This window comes from Bombina bombina, chromosome 8 (genome assembly GCF_027579735.1).
Source record: "Bombina bombina isolate aBomBom1 chromosome 8, aBomBom1.pri, whole genome shotgun sequence".
Classification (NCBI taxonomy): domain Eukaryota; kingdom Metazoa; phylum Chordata; class Amphibia; order Anura; family Bombinatoridae; genus Bombina; species Bombina bombina.
Genome location: NC_069506.1, coordinates 5673578 through 5695045, shown reverse-complemented (window position 1 = coordinate 5695045; position 21468 = coordinate 5673578). Strand labels below are relative to the sequence as shown.

The following is a 21468-nucleotide window of genomic DNA, read 5'->3' as shown; positions in this document are numbered from 1 at the left end:
ACAATTACTGTTCCCCTACGTCCCAACTTGCACCCACTGATCAGCTCATGCCCTGAAGCTAAATGTGCCAACAATACGATGTGCGAGCTTTTAGCCATAATGCTGCACCTCCCCAGTGCTGGGAAAGAAGCCCCTTCCCTGCATATGTTTAAACAAAGACTCAACACCTACTTGTTCATACAAATGGAAATCTCTAACTTCAAATGTCATGTGAGTAAAACGATTTGAGTCCAATCAGAAGTAAAGTGCTAAATTAGTTATTATTAATAAGACTGCTACAGTTATTATGACAACACTCACATATACGTTATTACAGATGTTTCGAATACAAATTCAACTTTTCCCAGTTATCAGACTTCTAACAGGTACGCTCGCCATTATTCCGGCCCAGTGTACCTGGTTTTCAATCCGCCACCCTGGAGGCTGCGGATGCCATAGGAATCAATGGGAGTCTGAAAGCAGCGAAAGCTTATGTTCGATGCTGCCAGATATCCCATTGATTTCTATGCTAGAATAAAAGTTATGTTTACACCTAACACCCAAACATAAACCCCGCATCTAAACACCCCTAATCTGCTGCCCCGACATCGCTGCCACCTACATAATGTTATTAACCCCTATTCCACTGCTCCCGGACCCCGCCGCAACATAAATAAACTTATTAACCCCAATCCTGACGCTCCCGGAGCCCACCGCAAATAAATAAATGTATTAACCCCTATCCTGTCGCAACTAAAATGTATTAACCCCTATCCCGTCACTCCCAGAGCCCATCACAACTAAATAAATGTATTAACCCCTATCCCGCCGCTCCCGGACCCCGCCGCAACTGACTGGAATAGCCAATAGAATGCAAACTCAATCTTATTGGCTGATTGCAACAGCCAATAGGATTTTTTCCCCTTTAATTCCGTTTGGCTGATAGAATTCTATCAGCCAATCGGAATGTAAGAGACGCCATCTTGGATGACGTCATTTAAAGGAAACTTCATTCTTCAAGAGACGTCGTAAGAGGATGCTCCGCGCCGAATGTCTTGAAGATGGAGCCGCTCCACGCCGGATGGATGAAGATAGAAGATGCCGTCTAGATGAAGACTGCTGCCCACTTGGATAAAGACTTCTGCTGGCTTCGCTGAGGACTTCTTGCGCTTGGATGAGGATGGATATCCGGTCTACGAAAACTGTAAGTGGATCTTCGGGGGTGTTAGTTTTTTTTTAAGGGTTAATTGGGTGGGTTTTAATTTTAGGTTAGGGACTTTGGGCAGTAAAAGAGCTGAATGCCCTTTTAAGGGCAATGACCATACAAATACCCTTTTCAGGGCAATGGGGAGTTTAGGTTTTTTTAGATAGGTTTTTATGTGTGGGTGGTGGGTTTTACTGTTGGGGGGTATTTGTATTTTTTTTTAAAGGTAAAAGAGCTGATTTCTTTAGGGCAATGCCCTTCAAAAGGCCCTTTTAAGGGCCATTGGTAGTTTAGTGTAGACTAGGGATTTTTTTTTATTTTGGGGGGGCTTTTTTATTTTGATAGGGCTATTAGATTAGGTGTAATTAGTTTAAATATTTGATAATTTATTTTTTATTTCGTGTAACTTAGTTATTTTTTTGTAACTTAGTAATTTTTTATAGTAGATTTAAATAACTTGAGTAGGGTTAGGTTTTTAGAAATGTAATATAGTTCATTTAATTTTTAGTTTAATGTTATTTTAGTATAATAGTTAGGGTAGATTAATTATTAGTTTAATATAGTTTAATGTAATAGTAGGATAATAGTTAAGGTAGGTTAATTAGTAGTTTAATATAGTTCATTTTAATTCTAAAGGTAAGTTTAAATTTATAATAAGATAGGGATTAGTTAATATTTTAAATTTAGTGGGTTGTTAGGTTTAGGGGTTAATAGCTTAATTTAGTTTCTGGCGATGTGGGGGTTTAGGGGTTAATAGGTTTAGTAAGTGGTAGTGATGTGGGAGGCCAGAGGTTTAGGGGTTAATACATTTATTTAGTTGCAGAGGGGTCTGGGAGCGGAGGGATAGGGGTTAATAACTTTATTACAGTTGCGGTTGGCTCCAGGAGTGGAGGGATTGGGGTTAATAACTTTATTAGAGTTGCGGTGGGCTCCGGGAGCAGCGGGATGGGGGTTAAACATTTTAGTATAGTGGCGGTGTTTAGTGAGAGGGTATAAATAAAGTTGGGGAAAAAGCCGAATAGCAGTGAGATCGATGACTGTTAGTTAACAACAGTCCGCTGCTCATCGCCCCGTACTTGGTGCGCGGCTTTTTGACAGCTTTTTTTATAAATAAGGAGAGCGTGTTCAGGTCCGCGGCCGCGATGTTAGGCGAGCGTATTGGTGACATCGAATGCAGCATAGTTGATGGCTTGATAATTCGGCCTCACAGCCACTAAATTATGCCAGGTCACTCACAGTATCAAATATTATACCGATAACTGAACCTAGAAATGTATTTGTGCTTTTGTACGATGTAACTATTCAGTGTAAGTGGAAATATGACTATATTCAGCTTCATACTGGTGCATTATCACCAATATGGTCCACAAATATTAGTAAAAAAGTTAAACGTTATATAAAATTGTTAATGATCTATTTGTAATTAGTTTCTTTTATAATATGGGTCTGTTCCTCTTTTCAAGGGTAGCAGCTGACAATAAAGATTTTACATCAGCTTTTAAATAAAAAAGAATTAGCAGATAGTGACAGCAAATTGTAAGCTAGAAATATATAGGGGCCCATCTATCAAGCGCCGAACGGAGCTTGATGGCCCCTGTTTCTGGCGAGTCTTCAGACTCACCAAAAACACAAGTTATGGAGCAGCGGTCACAAAGACCACTGCTCCATAACCCTGTCTGCCTGCTCTGAGCAGACGGACAGGAATCACCGGAATTCAACCCGATCATCGGGTTGATTGACACACCCTGCTGGCGGCCCATTGGCTGCGAGTCTGCAGGGGACGGCGTTGTGCCAGCAGCTCTTGTGAGCTCTCCGCATTCAGCGATGTCTTGCGGACCTGATCCGCACTGTCGGACATTTGATAAATAAGCCCCAGAGTGACAGTAACACTAGCATCTGCCCTAAAAAGTAACAGCAAACTGTGATCTGGCGTGTCAGCTATGTGCCAAATCACTGGAGTCTAAACCATGATCTCTAGGAATAGAACGGTCAGTGTTCAGTAAGATTAATATGTAATATAAATCACAGTGACATGAGGCAAAAGAGAATACTGACAAAGGAAACTTTATTCATCAATGCAGTGAAATCATTTTGCAACGTGGTACTAACAAATCACAATATAATATATCACAGCAACAACAAATATATATATTATACCAAAAATAATACACCGAATTTGCTATATCTATAGATGTTAACTAAACTTTATTAAGTGTCCTCACTTGCAAACACAAGAAGCAAATAAAGTTATCCGGCTACAACCATCATATATTTGGGCTATGTCATAAGGAAGTACTAAAATGCCGCAGCCTCCACCATTCCCAGCTGGTGAATTACAAATTTTAGATTTATGGAATGGACCGGTAATTCCCAAAGTGCATACTTTCCGTCACGTTATCACAAAAAATTCACCTTTGATGGGAGAGACAGATTGATAAACTTCCTTATCTGTGTCTAGACTGGTTTGTCATTTATCAGTCATCCACCACCTCTCATTATGTCAATTCGAACATGATAATATAGCCAGTTTTTTTTTGTTTTTATTATATTTGTTGGACTGTAATTTGGACATTTTCACTAAGGTTCACTTCTGCTTTTTGAAAGTTAAGTAAATGGACCCTTTAATTTGTGTCATACAACCAACTGCTGACTCTCTGAGCAGGCACGGTGTTTGAATGCTTGTGCACTCACAACATATGTGTGTATACTGCTGAACAAAAAGTACATTTTTTACTATAATAATTTTGACTAATGGAAGTATATTGCAAAAATGATTCTATTCAATGTTGACCTTTCCATCCCTTTAAGATACACGCAGACAGGTTGCGCTGGGGGTGGCTAACAAAGCTGAACACATAATACTAGTTAAGGGGGTCTGCATTTAGTAATTTAATTTCCCTTTTTTTCTTCCCCCTTTGTCTTGAGCGCAGAACAAAAGGTGTAAAAATGAACTGCCCTGCATGTTTATGGCTGTTGACTCCTTTGATAACAGGGGATGCTGGGATAATGATTTGAATGGTAAGCCCCTCCCATCTCACGTCCCACAATGCCACTGATCCCTGGTTTGCTTGTATGATGGCAACCTACATAAACAAGCCACGTGACTTCTAAACTTACCCACATGTGATTTGTTTTCTGGGGGAGGAACTGTTGGGTTTTCTACAAAAAAAGGAAAAACCACAGAAGTGTCACATTTAAAAAAGGTAAAAAATAACTGATTTGTTTCTATATGAGCATCGTTGTTGGCCTGAATCCTGCGTATATCCCAAGTGTTTAGCTACAACTTCTTGTAAATCAATGGGTACAAATGTCCTTCACAACAATGCATTGTGGGCATTTAGTGGCCAGGGGAAAGCTCCAGAGGCAACAGTGCCCTTACAGAATGATGTTGTCAAGTTCCTTTAGATAAAAAGAGAATTTTTAAAGCCTCTTCCCTTTATTAGATTAACCCTTTAACCCGTTCTGTGCTCACTATTGCCTATAGTGTCTTTTGTCTATAGGCTAAATGACAAGAGTTCTGTGTCCCTTGTTATTTATAAGGGTCGATAAGATTCACCCAGTGATGTATAGTAATATGATGTCACACAATAATAGGGGGCCCCTATACATTTCTGTATTACCGATAGAGTACTGAGGTGCTATTATGAGGCCTGTATCAGCTGCTGAACCCTATAGGGGCACATAACAAGCAGGAAACGCATGCAGCACTGAACAACAGCGAGGCTTTCTATGGAGGGGCTGAGGTTATTATACAGACAACATCTTCATCTCTTGGTTACGTAAGGGGGAATGAGACCCCTCATAAGAGTGATAGGTCACATCCCCTCTAATTAGTGATAACTGTGGGGATCATATGCAATCTGTAGGCTCCTGCTGAAACTACTACATTATTTATATACCTGTAGGATCTATAAAACATTCTGTAACTAACAAAACACATGAATTTAAATATTCTGATCTACTGACCTAATGGATATTTGCAGATAAAATTGTTCAGCATATTGCATCGGTCGTCATTCCACTGGAACTTGTAGGGACCCCCCACGCCAGGGGGTGCAGAAGGTTGGTGATACATTACTACACACACCTCACTTCCGCAGGATGGCTCATCCACATACCAGTTCCTAAACCACACAATAAAGATGGTTAGTAACACTCATGTAACAGCAGTACTGTCAGTAACAGACATTACTAAATCGCACAGTACATATGGTTAGTAACACTCATGTAACAGCAGTACTGTCAGTAACAGACATTACTAAATCGCACAGTACATATGGTTAGTAACACTCATGTAACAGCAGTACTGTCAGTAACAGAAATTACTAAATCGCACAGTACAGATGGTTAGTAATACTCATGTAACAGCAGTACTGTCAGTGACAGACATTACTAAATCATACAATAAAGATGGTTAGTGATACTCATGTAACAGCAGCACTGTCAGTAACAGACATTACTAAATCATACAATAAAGAATGTTAGTAATAATCATGTAACAGCAGTACTGTCAGTAACAGACATTACTAAATCGCACAGTAGAGATGGTTAGTAATACTCATGTAACAGCAGTACTGTCAGTAACAGACATTACTAAATCGCACAGTACAGATGGTTAGTAATACTCATGTAACAGCTGTACTGTCAGTGACAGTCATTACTAAATCATACAATAAAGATGGTTAGTAATACTCATGTAACAGCAGTACTGTCAGTAACAGACATTACTAAATCGCACAGTACATATGGTTAGTAACACTCATGTAACAGCAGTACTGTCAGTAACAGACATTACTAAATCATACAGTACAGATGGTTAGTAATACTCATGTAACAGCAGTACTGTCAGTGACAGACATTACTAAATCACACAGTACAGATGGTTAGTAACACTCATGTAACAGCAGTACTGTCAGTAACAGACATTACTAAATCACACAGTACAGATGGTTAGTAATACTCATGTAACAGCAGTACTGTCAGTAACAGACATTACTAAATCGCACAGTACAGATGGTTAGTAATACTCATGTAACAGCAGTACTGTCAGTAACAGACATTACTAAATCACACAATAAAGATGGTTAGTAACACTCATGTAACAGCAGTACTGTCAGTAACAGACATTACTAAATCGCACAGTACAGATGGTTAGTAATACTCATGTAACAGCAGTACTGTCAGTGACAGACATTACTAAATCATACAATAAAGATGGTTAGTGATACTCATGTAACAGCAGCACTGTCAGTAACAGACATTACTAAATCATACAATAAAGATGGTTAGTAATAATCATGTAACAGCAGTACTGTCAGTAACAGACATTACTAAATCGCACAGTAGAGATGGTTAGTAATACTCATGTAACAGCAGTACTGTCAGTAACAGACATTACTAAATCGCACAGTACAGATGGTTAGTAATACTCATGTAACAGCTGTACTGTCAGTGACAGTCATTACTAAATCATACAATAAAGATGGTTAGTAATACTCATGTAACAGCAGTACTGTCAGTAACAGACATTACTAAATTGCACAGTACATATGGTTAGTAACACTCATGTAACAGCAGTACTGTCAGTAACAGACATTACTAAATCATACAGTACAGATGGTTAGTAATACTCATGTAACAGCAGTACTGTCAGTGACAGACATTACTAAATCACACAGTACAGATGGTTAGTAACACTCATGTAACAGCAGTACTGTCAGTAACAGACATTACTAAATCACACAGTACAGATGGTTAGTAATACTCATGTAACAGCAGTACTGTCAGTAACAGACATTACTAAATCGCACAGTACAGATGGTTAGTAATACTCATGTAACAGCAGTACTGTCAGTAACAGACATTACTAAATCACACAATAAAGATGGTTAGTAACACTCATGTAACAGCAGTACTGTCAGTAACAGACATTACTAAATCACACAGTACAGATGGTTAGTAATACTCATGTAACAGCAGTACTGTCAGTAACAGACATTACTAAATCACACAATAAAGATGGTTAGTAACACTCATGTAACAGCAGTACTGTCAGTAACAGACATTACTAAATCACACAGTAGAGATGGTTAGTAATACTCATGTAACAGCAGTACTGTCAGTAACAGACATTACTAAATCGCACAGTACAGATGGTTAGTAATACTCATGTAACAGCTGTACTGTCAGTGACAGTCATTACTAAATCATACAATAAAGATGGTTAGTAATACTCATGTAACAGCAGTACTGTCAGTAACAGACATTACTAAATCGCACAGTACATATGGTTAGTAACACTCATGTAACAGCAGTACTGTCAGTAACAGACATTACTAAATCATACAGTACAGATGGTTAGTAATACTCATGTAACAGCAGTACTGTCAGTGACAGACATTACTAAATCACACAGTACAGATGGTTAGTAACACTCATGTAACAGCAGTACTGTCAGTAACAGACATTACTAAATCACACAGTACAGATGGTTAGTAATACTCATGTAACAGCAGTACTGTCAGTAACAGACATTACTAAATCGCACAGTACAGATGGTTAGTAATACTCATGTAACAGCAGTACTGTCAGTAACAGACATTACTAAATCACACAATAAAGATGGTTAGTAACACTCATGTAACAGCAGTACTGTCAGTAACAGACATTACTAAATCACACAGTACAGATGGTTAGTAATACTCATGTAACAGCAGTACTGTCAGTAACAGACATTACTAGATCATACAGTACAGATGGTTAGTAATAATCATGTAACAGCAGTACTGTCAGCGACAGACATTACTAAATCATACAGTACAGATGGTTAGTAATACTCATGTAACAGCAGTACTGTCAGTAACAGACATTACTAAATCATACAATAAAGATGGTTAGTAATAATCATGTAACAGCAGTACTGTCAGTAACAGACATTACTAAATCATACAGTACAGATGGTTAGTAATACTCATGTAACAGCAGTACTGTCAGTAACAGACATTACTAAATCGCACAGTACAGATGGTTAGTAATACTCATGTAACAGCTGTACTGTCAGTGACAGTCATTACTAAATCGCACAGTACAGATGGTTAGTAATACTCATGTAACAGCTGTACTGTCAGTGACAGTCATTACTAAATCATACAATAAAGATGGTTAGTAATACTCATGTAACAGCAGTACTGTCAGTAACAGACATTACTAAATCGCACAGTACATATGGTTAGTAACACTCATGTAACAGCAGTACTGTCAGTAACAGACATTACTAAATCATACAGTACAGATGGTTAGTAATACTCATGTAACAGCAGTACTGTCAGTGACAGACATTACTAAATCACACAGTACAGATGGTTAGTAACACTCATGTAACAGCAGTACTGTCAGTAACAGACATTACTAAATCACACAGTACAGATGGTTAGTAATACTCATGTAACAGCAGTACTGTCAGTAACAGACATTACTAAATCGCACAGTACAGATGGTTAGTAATACTCATGTAACAGCAGTACTGTCAGTAACAGACATTACTAAATCACACAATAAAGATGGTTAGTAACACTCATGTAACAGCAGTACTGTCAGTAACAGACATTACTAAATCACACAGTACAGATGGTTAGTAATACTCATGTAACAGCAGTACTGTCAGTAACAGACATTACTAGATCATACAGTACAGATGGTTAGTAATAATCATGTAACAGCAGTACTGTCAGCGACAGACATTACTAAATATACAGATGGTTAGTAATACTCATGTAACAGCAGTACTGTCAGTAACAGACATTACTAAATCATACAATAAAGATGGTTAGTAATAATCATGTAACAGCAGTACTGTCAGTAACAGACATTACTAAATCATACAGTACAGATGGTTAGTAATACTCATGTAACAGCAGTACTGTCAGTAACAGACATTACTAAATCGCACAGTACAGATGGTTAGTAATACTCATGTAACAGCTGTACTGTCAGTGACAGTCATTATTAAATCATACAATAAAGATGGTTAGTAATACTCATGTAACAGCAGTACTGTCAGCGACAGACATTACTAAATCATACAATAAAGATGGTTAGTAATAATCATGTAACAGCAGTACTGTCAGTAACATACATTACTAAATCATACAGTACAGATGGTTAGTAATACTCATGTAACAGCAGTACTGTCAGTGACAGACATTACTAAATCAAACAATAAAGATGGTTAGTAATACTCATGTAACAGCAGTACTGTCAGTGACAGACATTACTAAATCATACAATAAAGATGGTTAGTGATACTCATGTAACAGCTGTACTGTCAGTGACAGTCATTACTAAATCATACAATAAAGATGGTTAGTAATACTCATGTAACAGCAGTACTGTCAGTAACAGACATTACTAAATCATACAATAAAGATGGTTAGTAATACTCATGTAACAGCAGTACTGTCAGTAACAGACATTACTAAATCATACAGTACAGATGGTTAGTAATACTCATGTAACAGCAGTACTGTCAGTAACAGACATTACTAAATCATACAGTACAGATGGTTAGTGATACTCATGTAACAGCAGTACTGTCAGTAACAGACATTACTAAATCATACAGTACAGATGGTTAGTAATACTCATGTAACAGCAGCACTGTCAGTAACAGACATTACTAAATCACACAATAAAGATGGTTAGTGATACTCATGTAACAGCATTACTGTCAGTGACAGACATTACTAAATCATACAGTACAGATGGTTAGTAATACTCATGTAACAGCAGCACTGTCAGTAACAGACATTACTAAATCATACAATAAAGATGGTTAGTAATACTCATGTAACAGCAGTACTGTCAGTAACAGACATTACTAAATCATACAGTACAGATGGTTAGTAATACTCATGTAACAGCAGTACTGTCAGTGACAGACATTACTAAATCATACAGTACAGATGGTTAGTAATACTCATGTAACAGCAGTACTGTCAGTGACAGACATTACTAAATCATACAATAAAGATGGTTAGTGAAACTCATGTAACAGCAGCACTGTCAGTAACAGACATTACTAAATCATACAATAAAGATGGTTAGTAATAATCATGTAACAGCAGTACTGTCAGTAACAGACATTACTAAATCGCACAGTACAAATGGTTAGTAATACTCATGTAACAGCAGTACTGTCAGTAACAGACATTACTAAATCATACAGTACAGATGGTTAGTAATACTCATGTAACAGCAGTACTGTTAGTGACAGACATTACTAAATCATACAATAAAGATGGTTAGTAATACTCATGTAACAGCAGCACTGTCAGTGACAGACATTACTAAATCATACAATAAAGATGGTTAGTAATACTCATGTAACAGCAGTACTGTCAGTGACAGACATTACTAAATCATACAATAAAGATGGTTAGTAATACTCATGTAACAGCAGTACTGTCAGTGACAGACATTACTAAATCGCACAGTACAGATGGTTAGTAATACTCATGTAACAGCAGTACTGTCAGTGACAGACATTACTAAATCATACAATAAAGATGGTTAGTGATACTCATGTAACAGCAGCACTGTCAGTAACAGACATTACTAAATCATACAATAAAGATGGTTAGTAATAATCATGTAACAGCAGTACTGTCAGTAACAGACATTACTAAATCGCACAGTAGAGATGGTTAGTAATACTCATGTAACAGCAGTACTGTCAGTAACAGACATTACTAAATCGCACAGTACAGATGGTTAGTAATACTCATGTAACAGCTGTACTGTCAGTGACAGTCATTACTAAATCATACAATAAAGATGGTTAGTAATACTCATGTAACAGCAGTACTGTCAGCGACAGACATTACTAAATCATACAGTACAGATGGTTAGTAATACTCATGTAACAGCAGTACTGTCAGTAACAGACATTACTAAATCATACAATAAAGATGGTTAGTAATACTCATGTAACAGCAGTACTGTCAGTGACAGACATTACTAAATCACAGAATAAAGATGGTTAGTAATACTCATGTAACAGTAGTACTGTCAGTAACAGACATTACTAAATCGCACAGTACAGATGGTTAGTAATACTCATGTAACAGCAGTACTGTCAGTAACAGACATTATTAAATCACACAGTACAGATGGTTAGTAATACTCATGTAACAGCAGTACTGTCAGTGACAGACATTACTAAATCACAGAATAAAGATGATTAGTAATACTCATGTAACAGCAGTACTGTCAGTGACAGACATTACTAAATCACAGAATAAAGATGGTTAGTAATACTCATGTAACAGCAGTACCTTTCAGTGACAGACATTACTAAATCACAGAATAAAGATGATTAGTAATACTCATGTAACAGCAGTACTGTCAGTGACAGACATTACTAAATCACAGAATAAAGATGGTTAGTAATACTCATGTAAAAGCAGTACTGTAAGTGACAGACATTACTAAATCACAGAATAAAGATGGTTAGTAATGCTCATGTAACAGCAGTACTGTCAGTGACAGACATTACTAAATCACAGAATAAAGATGATTAGTAATACTCATGTAACAGCAGTACTGTCAGTGACAGACATTACTAAATCACAGAATAAAGATGGTTAGTAATAATCATGTAACAGCAGTACTGTCAGTGACAGACATTACTAAATCACAGAATAAAGATGGTTAGTAATACTCATGTAACAGCAGTACTGTCAGTAACAGACATTACTAAATCGCACAGTACAGATGGTTAGTAATACTCATGTAACAGCAGTACTGTCAGTAACAGACATTACTAAATCACACAGTACAGATGGTTAGTAATACTCATGTAACAGCAGTACTGTCAGTGACAGACATTACTAAATCACAGAATAAAGATGATTAGTAATACTCATGTAACAGCAGTACTGTCAGTGACAGACATTACTAAATCACAGAATAAAGATGGTTAGTAATACTCATGTAACAGCAGTACTGTCAGTGACAGACATTACTAAATCACAGAATAAAGATGATTAGTAATACTCATGTAACAGCAGTACTGTCAGTGACAGACATTACTAAATCACAGAATAAAGATGGTTAGTAATACTCATGTAACAGCAGTACTGTCAGTGACAGACATTACTAAATCACAGAATAAAGATGGTTAGTAATACTCATGTAACAGCAGTACTGTCAGTGACAGACATTACTAAATCACAGAATAAAGATGATTAGTAATACTCATGTAACAGCAGTACTGTCAGTGACAGACATTACTAAATCACAGAATAAAGATGGTTAGTAATAATCATGTAACAGCAGTACTGTCAGTGACAGACATTACTAAATCACAGAATAAAGATGGTTAGTAATACTCATGTAACAGCAGTACTGTCAGTGACAGACATTACTAAATCACAGAATAAAGATGGTTAGTAATACTCAAGTAACAGCAGTACTGTCAGTGACAGACATTACTAAATCACAGAATAAAGATGATTAGTAATACTCATGTAACAGCAGTACTGTCAGTGACAGACATTACTAAATCACAGAATAAAGATGGTTAGTAATAATCATGTAACAGCAGTACTGTCAGTGACAGACATTACTAAATCACAGAATAAAGATGGTTAGTAATACTCATGTAACAGCAGTACTGTCAGTGACAGACATTACTAAATCACAGAATAAAGATGGTTAGTAATACTCATGTAACAGCAGTACTGTTAGTGACAGACATTACTAAATCATACAATAAAGATGGTTAGTAATACTCATGTAACAGCAGCACTGTCAGTGACAGACATTACTAAATCATACAATAAAGATGGTTAGTAATACTCATGTAACAGCAGTACTGTCAGTGACAGACATTACTAAATCATACAATAAAGATGGTTAGTAATACTCATGTAACAGCAGTACTGTCAGTGACAGACATTACTAAATCGCACAGTACAGATGGTTAGTAATACTCATGTAACAGCAGTACTGTCAGTGACAGACATTACTAAATCATACAATAAAGATGGTTAGTGATACTCATGTAACAGCAGCACTGTCAGTAACAGACATTACTAAATCATACAATAAAGATGGTTAGTAATAATCATGTAACAGCAGTACTGTCAGTAACAGACATTACTAAATCGCACAGTAGAGATGGTTAGTAATACTCATGTAACAGCAGTACTGTCAGTAACAGACATTACTAAATCGCACAGTACAGATGGTTAGTAATACTCATGTAACAGCTGTACTGTCAGTGACAGTCATTACTAAATCATACAATAAAGATGGTTAGTAATACTCATGTAACAGCAGTACTGTCAGCGACAGACATTACTAAATCATACAGTACAGATGGTTAGTAATACTCATGTAACAGCAGTACTGTCAGTAACAGACATTACTAAATCATACAATAAAGATGGTTAGTAATACTCATGTAACAGCAGTACTGTCAGTGACAGACATTACTAAATCACAGAATAAAGATGGTTAGTAATACTCATGTAACAGTAGTACTGTCAGTAACAGACATTACTAAATCGCACAGTACAGATGGTTAGTAATACTCATGTAACAGCAGTACTGTCAGTAACAGACATTATTAAATCACACAGTACAGATGGTTAGTAATACTCATGTAACAGCAGTACTGTCAGTGACAGACATTACTAAATCACAGAATAAAGATGATTAGTAATACTCATGTAACAGCAGTACTGTCAGTGACAGACATTACTAAATCACAGAATAAAGATGGTTAGTAATACTCATGTAACAGCAGTACCTTTCAGTGACAGACATTACTAAATCACAGAATAAAGATGATTAGTAATACTCATGTAACAGCAGTACTGTCAGTGACAGACATTACTAAATCACAGAATAAAGATGGTTAGTAATACTCATGTAAAAGCAGTACTGTAAGTGACAGACATTACTAAATCACAGAATAAAGATGGTTAGTAATGCTCATGTAACAGCAGTACTGTCAGTGACAGACATTACTAAATCACAGAATAAAGATGATTAGTAATACTCATGTAACAGCAGTACTGTCAGTGACAGACATTACTAAATCACAGAATAAAGATGGTTAGTAATAATCATGTAACAGCAGTACTGTCAGTGACAGACATTACTAAATCACAGAATAAAGATGGTTAGTAATACTCATGTAACAGCAGTACTGTCAGTAACAGACATTACTAAATCGCACAGTACAGATGGTTAGTAATACTCATGTAACAGCAGTACTGTCAGTAACAGACATTACTAAATCACACAGTACAGATGGTTAGTAATACTCATGTAACAGCAGTACTGTCAGTGACAGACATTACTAAATCACAGAATAAAGATGATTAGTAATACTCATGTAACAGCAGTACTGTCAGTGACAGACATTACTAAATCACAGAATAAAGATGGTTAGTAATACTCATGTAACAGCAGTACTGTCAGTGACAGACATTACTAAATCACAGAATAAAGATGATTAGTAATACTCATGTAACAGCAGTACTGTCAGTGACAGACATTACTAAATCACAGAATAAAGATGGTTAGTAATACTCATGTAACAGCAGTACTGTCAGTGACAGACATTACTAAATCACAGAATAAAGATGGTTAGTAATACTCATGTAACAGCAGTACTGTCAGTGACAGACATTACTAAATCACAGAATAAAGATGATTAGTAATACTCATGTAACAGCAGTACTGTCAGTGACAGACATTACTAAATCACAGAATAAAGATGGTTAGTAATAATCATGTAACAGCAGTACTGTCAGTGACAGACATTACTAAATCACAGAATAAAGATGGTTAGTAATACTCATGTAACAGCAGTACTGTCAGTGACAGACATTACTAAATCACAGAATAAAGATGGTTAGTAATACTCAAGTAACAGCAGTACTGTCAGTGACAGACATTACTAAATCACAGAATAAAGATGATTAGTAATACTCATGTAACAGCAGTACTGTCAGTGACAGACATTACTAAATCACAGAATAAAGATGGTTAGTAATAATCATGTAACAGCAGTACTGTCAGTGACAGACATTACTAAATCACAGAATAAAGATGGTTAGTAATACTCATGTAACAGCAGTACTGTCAGTGACAGACATTACTAAATCACAGAATAAAGATGGTTAGTAATACTCATGTAACAGCAATACTGTCAGTGACAGACATTACTAAATCACAGAATAAAGATGATTAGTAATACTCATGTAACAGCAGTACTGTCAGTGACAGACATTACTAAATCATACAGTACAGATGGTTAGTAATACTCATGTAACAGCAGTACTGTCAGTGACAGACATTACTAAATCACAGAATAAAGATGGTTAGTAATAATAATGTAACAGCAGTACTGTCAGTGACAGACATTACTAAATCACAGAATAAAGATGGTTAGTAATACTCATGTAACAGCAGTACTGTCAGTGACAGACATTACTAAATCATACAGTACAGATGGTTAGTAATACTCATGTAACAGCAGTACTGTCAGTGACAGACATTACTAAATCATACAATAAAGATGGTTAGTAATACTCATGTAACAGCAGTACTGTCAGTAACAGACATTACTAAATCACACAGTACAGATGGTTAGTAATACTCATGTAACAGCAGTACTGTCAGTGACAGACATTACTAAATCATACAATAAAGATGGTTAGTAATACTCATGTAACAGCAGTACTGTCAGCGACAGACATTACTAAATCATACAGTACAGATGGTTAGTAATACTCATGTAACAGCAGTACTGTCAGTGACAGACATTACTAAATCATACAGTACAGATGGTTAGTAACACTCATGTAACAGCAGTACTGTCAGTGACAGACATTACTAAATCATACAGTACAGATGGTTAGTAATACTCATGTAACAGCAGTACTGTCAGTGACAGACATTACTAAATCACAGAATAAAGATGATTAGTAATACTCATGTAACAGCAGTACTGTCAGTGACAGACATTACTAAATCACAGAATAAAGATGGTTAGTAATACTCATGTAACAGCAGTACTGTCAGTGACAGACATTACTAAATCACAGAATAAAGATGGTTAGTAATACTCATGTAACAGCAGTACTGTCAGTAACAGACATTACTAAATCACAGAATAAAGATGGTTAGTAATACTCATGTAACAGCAGTACTGTCAGTGACAGACATTACTAAATCACAGAATAAAGATGGTTAGTAATACTCATGTAACAGCAGTACTGTCAGTGACAGACATTACTAAATCATACAATAAAGATGGTTAGTAATACTCATGTAACAGCAGTACTGTCAGTGACAGACATTACTAAATCACAGAATAAAGATGGTTAGTAATAATCATGTAACAGCAGTACTGTCAGTGACAGACATTACTAAATCACAGAATAAAGATGGTTAGTAATACTCATGTAACAGCAGTACTGTCAGTGACAGACATTACTAAATCACAGAATAAAGATGGTTAGTAATACTCATGTAACAGCAGTACTGTCAGTGACAGACATTACTAAATCACAGAATAAAGATGATTAGTAATACTCATGTAACAGCAGTACTGTCAGTGACAGACATTACTAAATCACAGAATAAAGATGGTTAGTAATACTCAAGTAACAGCAGTACTGTCAGTGACAGACATTACTAAATCACAGAATAAAGATGATTAGTAATACTCATGTAACAGCAGTACTGTCAGTGACAGACATTACTAAATCACAGAATAAAGATGGTTAGTAATACTCATGTAACAGCAGTACTGTCAGTGACAGACATTACTAAATCACAGAATAAAGATGGTTAGTAATACTCATGTAACAGCAGTACTGTCAGTGACAGACATTACTAAATCACAGAATAAAGATGGTTAGTAATACTCATGTAACAGCAGTACTGTCAGTGACAGACATTACTAAATCACAGAATAAAGATGGTTAGTAATACTCATGTAACAGCAGTACTGTCAGTGACAGACATTACTAAATCACAGAATAAAGATGGTTAGTAATACTCATGTAACAGCAGTACTGTCAGTGACAGACATTACTAAATCACAGAATAAAGATGGTTAGTAATAATAATGTAACAGCAGTACTGTCAGTGACAGACATTACTAAATCACAGAATAAAGATGGTTAGTAATACTCATGTAACAGCAGTACTGTCAGTGACAGACATTACTAAATCACAGAATAAAGATTGTTAGTAATACTCATGTAACAGCAGTACTGTCAGTGACAGACATTACTAAATCACAGAATAAAGATGGTTAGTAATACTCATTTAACAGCAGTACTGTCAGTGACAGACATTACTAAATCACAGAATAAAGATGGTTAGTAATACTCATGTAACAGCAGTACTGTCAGTGACAGACATTACTAAATCACAGAATAAAGATGGTTAGTAATACTCATGTAACAGCAGTACTGTCAGTGACAGACATTACTAAATCACAGAATAAAGATGATTAGTAATACTCATGTAACAGCAGTACTGTCAGTGACAGACATTACTAAATCACAGAATAAAGATGGTTAGTAATACTCATGTAACAGCAGTACTGTCAGTGACAGACATTACTAAATCACAGAATAAAGATGGTTAGTAATACTCATGTAACAGCAGTACTGTCAGTGACAGACATTACTAAATCATACAGTACAGATAGTTAGTAATACTCATGTAACAGCAGTACTGTCAGTGACAGACATTACTAAATCACAGAATAAAGATGGTTAGTAATAATAATGTAACAGCAGTACTGTCAGTGACAGACATTACTAAATCACAGAATAAAGATGGTTAGTAATACTCATGTAACAGCAGTACTGTCAGTGACAGACATTACTAAATCACAGAATAAAATGGTTAGTAATACTCATTTAACAGCAGTACTGCCAGTGACAGACATTACTAAATCACAGAATAAAGATGATTAGTAATACTCATGTAACAGCAGTACTGTCAGTGACAGACATTACTAAATCACAGAATAAAGATGGTTAGTAATACTCATGTAACAGCAGTACTGTCAGTAACAGACATTACTAAATCACAGAATAAAGATGGTTAGTAATACTCATGTAACAGCAGTACTGTCAGTGACAGACATTACTAAATCACAGAATAAAGATGGTTAGTAATACTCAGGTAACAGCAGTACTGTCAGTGACAGACATTACTAAATCACAGAATAAAGATGGTTAGTAATACTCATGTAACAGCAGTACTGTCAGTGACAGACATTACTAAATCACAGAATAAAGATGGTTAGTAATACTCATGTAACAGCAGTACTGTCAGTGACAGACATTACTAAATCACAGAATAAAGATGGTTAGTAATACTCATGTAACAGCAGTACTGTCAGTAACAGACATTACTAAATCACACAGTACAGATGGTTAGTAATACTCATGTAACAGCACTACTGTCAGTAACAGACATTACTAAATCACAGAATACAGATGGTTAGTAATACTCATGTAACAGCAGTACTGTCAGTGACAGACATTACTAAATCACACAGTAAAGATGGTTAGTAATACTCATGTAACAGCAGTACTGTCAGTGACAGACATTACTAAATCACAGAATAAAGATGATTAGTAATACTCATGTAACAGCAGTACTGTCAGTGACAGACATTACTAAATCACAGAACAAAGATGGTTAGTAATACTCATGTAACAGCAGTACTGTCAGTGACAGACATTACTAAATCACAGAACAAAGATGGTTAGTAATACTCATGTAACAGCAGTACTGTCAGTGACAGACATTACTAAATCACACAGTACAGATGGTTAGTAATACTCATGTAACAGCAGTACTGTCAGTGACAGACATTACTAAATCATACAATAAAGATGGTTAGTAATACTCATGTAACAGCAGTACTGTCAGTAACAGACATTACTAAATCACACAGTACAGATGGTTAGTAATACTGATGTAACAGCAGTACTGTCAGTAACAGACATTACTAAATCACAGAATAAAGATGGTTAGTAATACTCATGTAACAGCAGTACTGTCAGTAACAGACATTACTAAATCACACAGTACAGATGGTTAGTAATACTCATGTAACAGCAGTACTGTCAGTAACAGACATTACTAAATCACACAGTACAGATGGTTAGTAATACTCATGTAACAGCAGTACTGTCAGTAACAGACATTACTAAATCACACAGTACAGATGGTTAGTAATACTCATGTAACAGCAGTACTGTCAGTAACAGACATTACTAAATCACACAGTACAGATGGTTAGTAATACTCATGTAACAGCAGTACTGTCAGTAACAGACATTACTAAATCATACAATAAAGATGGTTAGTAATACTCATGTAACAGCAGTACTGTCAGTGACAGACATTACTAAATCATACAGTACAGATGGTTAGTAATACTCATGTAACAGCAGTACTGTCAGTGACAGACATAACTAAATCATACAGTACAGATGGTTAGTAATACTCATGTAACAGCAGTACTGTCAGTAACAGACATTACTAAATCACACAGTACAGATGGTTAGTAATACTCATGTAACAGCAGTACTGTCAGTAACAGACATTACTAAATCACACAGTACAGATGGTTAGTAATACTCATGTAACAGCAGTACTGTCAGTAACAGACATTACTAAATCACACAGTACAGATGGTTAGTAATACTCATGTAACAGCAGTACTGTCAGTAACAGACATTACTAAATCACACAGTACAGATGGTTAGTAATACTCATGTAACAGCAGTACTGTCAGTAACAGACATTACTAAATCACACAGTACAGATGGTTAGTAATACTCATGTAACAGCAGTACTGTCAGTAACAGACATTACTAAATCATACAATAAAGATGGTTAGTAATACTCATGTAACAGCAGTACTGTCAGTAACAGACATTACTAAATCACACAATAAAGATGGTTAGTAATACTCATGTAACAGCAGTACTGTCAGTGACAGACATTACTAAATCACAGAATAAAGATGGTTAGTAATACTCATGTAACAGCAGTACTGTCAGTGACAGACATTACTAAATCACACAATAAAGATGGTTAGTAATACTCATGTAACAGCAGTACTGTCAGTGACAGACATTACTAAATCGCACAGTACAGATGGTTAGTAATACTCATGTAACAGCAGTACTGTCAGTAACAGACATTACTAAATCATACAGTACAGGTGGTTAGTAATAATCATGTAACAGCAGTACTGTCAGTAACAGACATTACTAAATCACACAGTACAAATGGTTAGTAATACTCATGTAACAGCAGTACTGTCAGCAACAGACATTACTAAATCACACAGTACAGATGGTTAGTAATACTCATGTAACAGCAGTACTGTCAGTAACAGACATTACTAAATCACAGAATAAAGATGATTAGTAATACTCATGTAACAGCAGTACTGTCAGTGACAGACATTACTAAATCACACAATAAAGATGGTTAGTAATACTCATGTAACAGCAGTACTGTCAGTGACAGACATTACTAAATCACACAATAAAGATGGTTAGTAATACTCATGTAACAGTAGTACTGTCAGTAACATACATTACTAAATCACAGAATAAAGATGATTAGTAATACTCATGTAACAGCAGTACTGTCAGTGACAGACATTACTAAATCACACAATAAAGATGGTTAGTAATACTCATGTAACAGTAGTACTGTCAGTGACAGACATTACTAAATCACACAATAAAGATGGTTAGTAATACTCATGTAACAGCAGTACTGTCAGTGACAGACATTACTAAATCATACAATAAAGATGGTTAGTAATACTCATGTAACAGCAGTACTGTCAGTGACAGACATTACTAAATCACAGAATAAAGATGATTAGTAATACTCATGTAACAGCAGTACTGTCAGTGACAGACATTACTAAATCATACAATAAAGATGGTTAGTAATACTCATGTAACAGCAGTACTGTCAGTAACAGACATTACTAAATCACAGAATAAAGATGATTAGTAATACTCATGTAACAGCAGTACTGTCAGTGACAGACATTACTAAATCACACAATAAAGATGGTTAGTAATACTCATGTAACAGCAGTACTGTCAGTGACAGACATTACTAAATCACAGAATAAAGATGGTTAGTAATACTCATGTAACAGTAGTACTGTCAGTAACATACATTACTAAATCACAGAATAAAGA

At 35.8% G+C, this 21468-nt stretch overlaps 1 protein-coding gene across 1 annotated transcript in view; it reads right to left on the bottom strand.

Moving 5' to 3' along the window:
• Positions 1 to 21468, bottom strand: part of LAYN (layilin) — a 73461-nt gene that overhangs the window by 17866 nt on the left and 34127 nt on the right. Inside the window, exons 3-4 of the mRNA XM_053690035.1 lie at positions 5150 to 5307; positions 4301 to 4342 (exon numbers count right to left, since the gene is read on the bottom strand). Of these exons, the coding sequence (XP_053546010.1) occupies positions 4301 to 4342; positions 5150 to 5307 (200 nt within the window). The remainder of the gene's footprint in view (positions 1 to 4300; positions 4343 to 5149; positions 5308 to 21468) is intronic.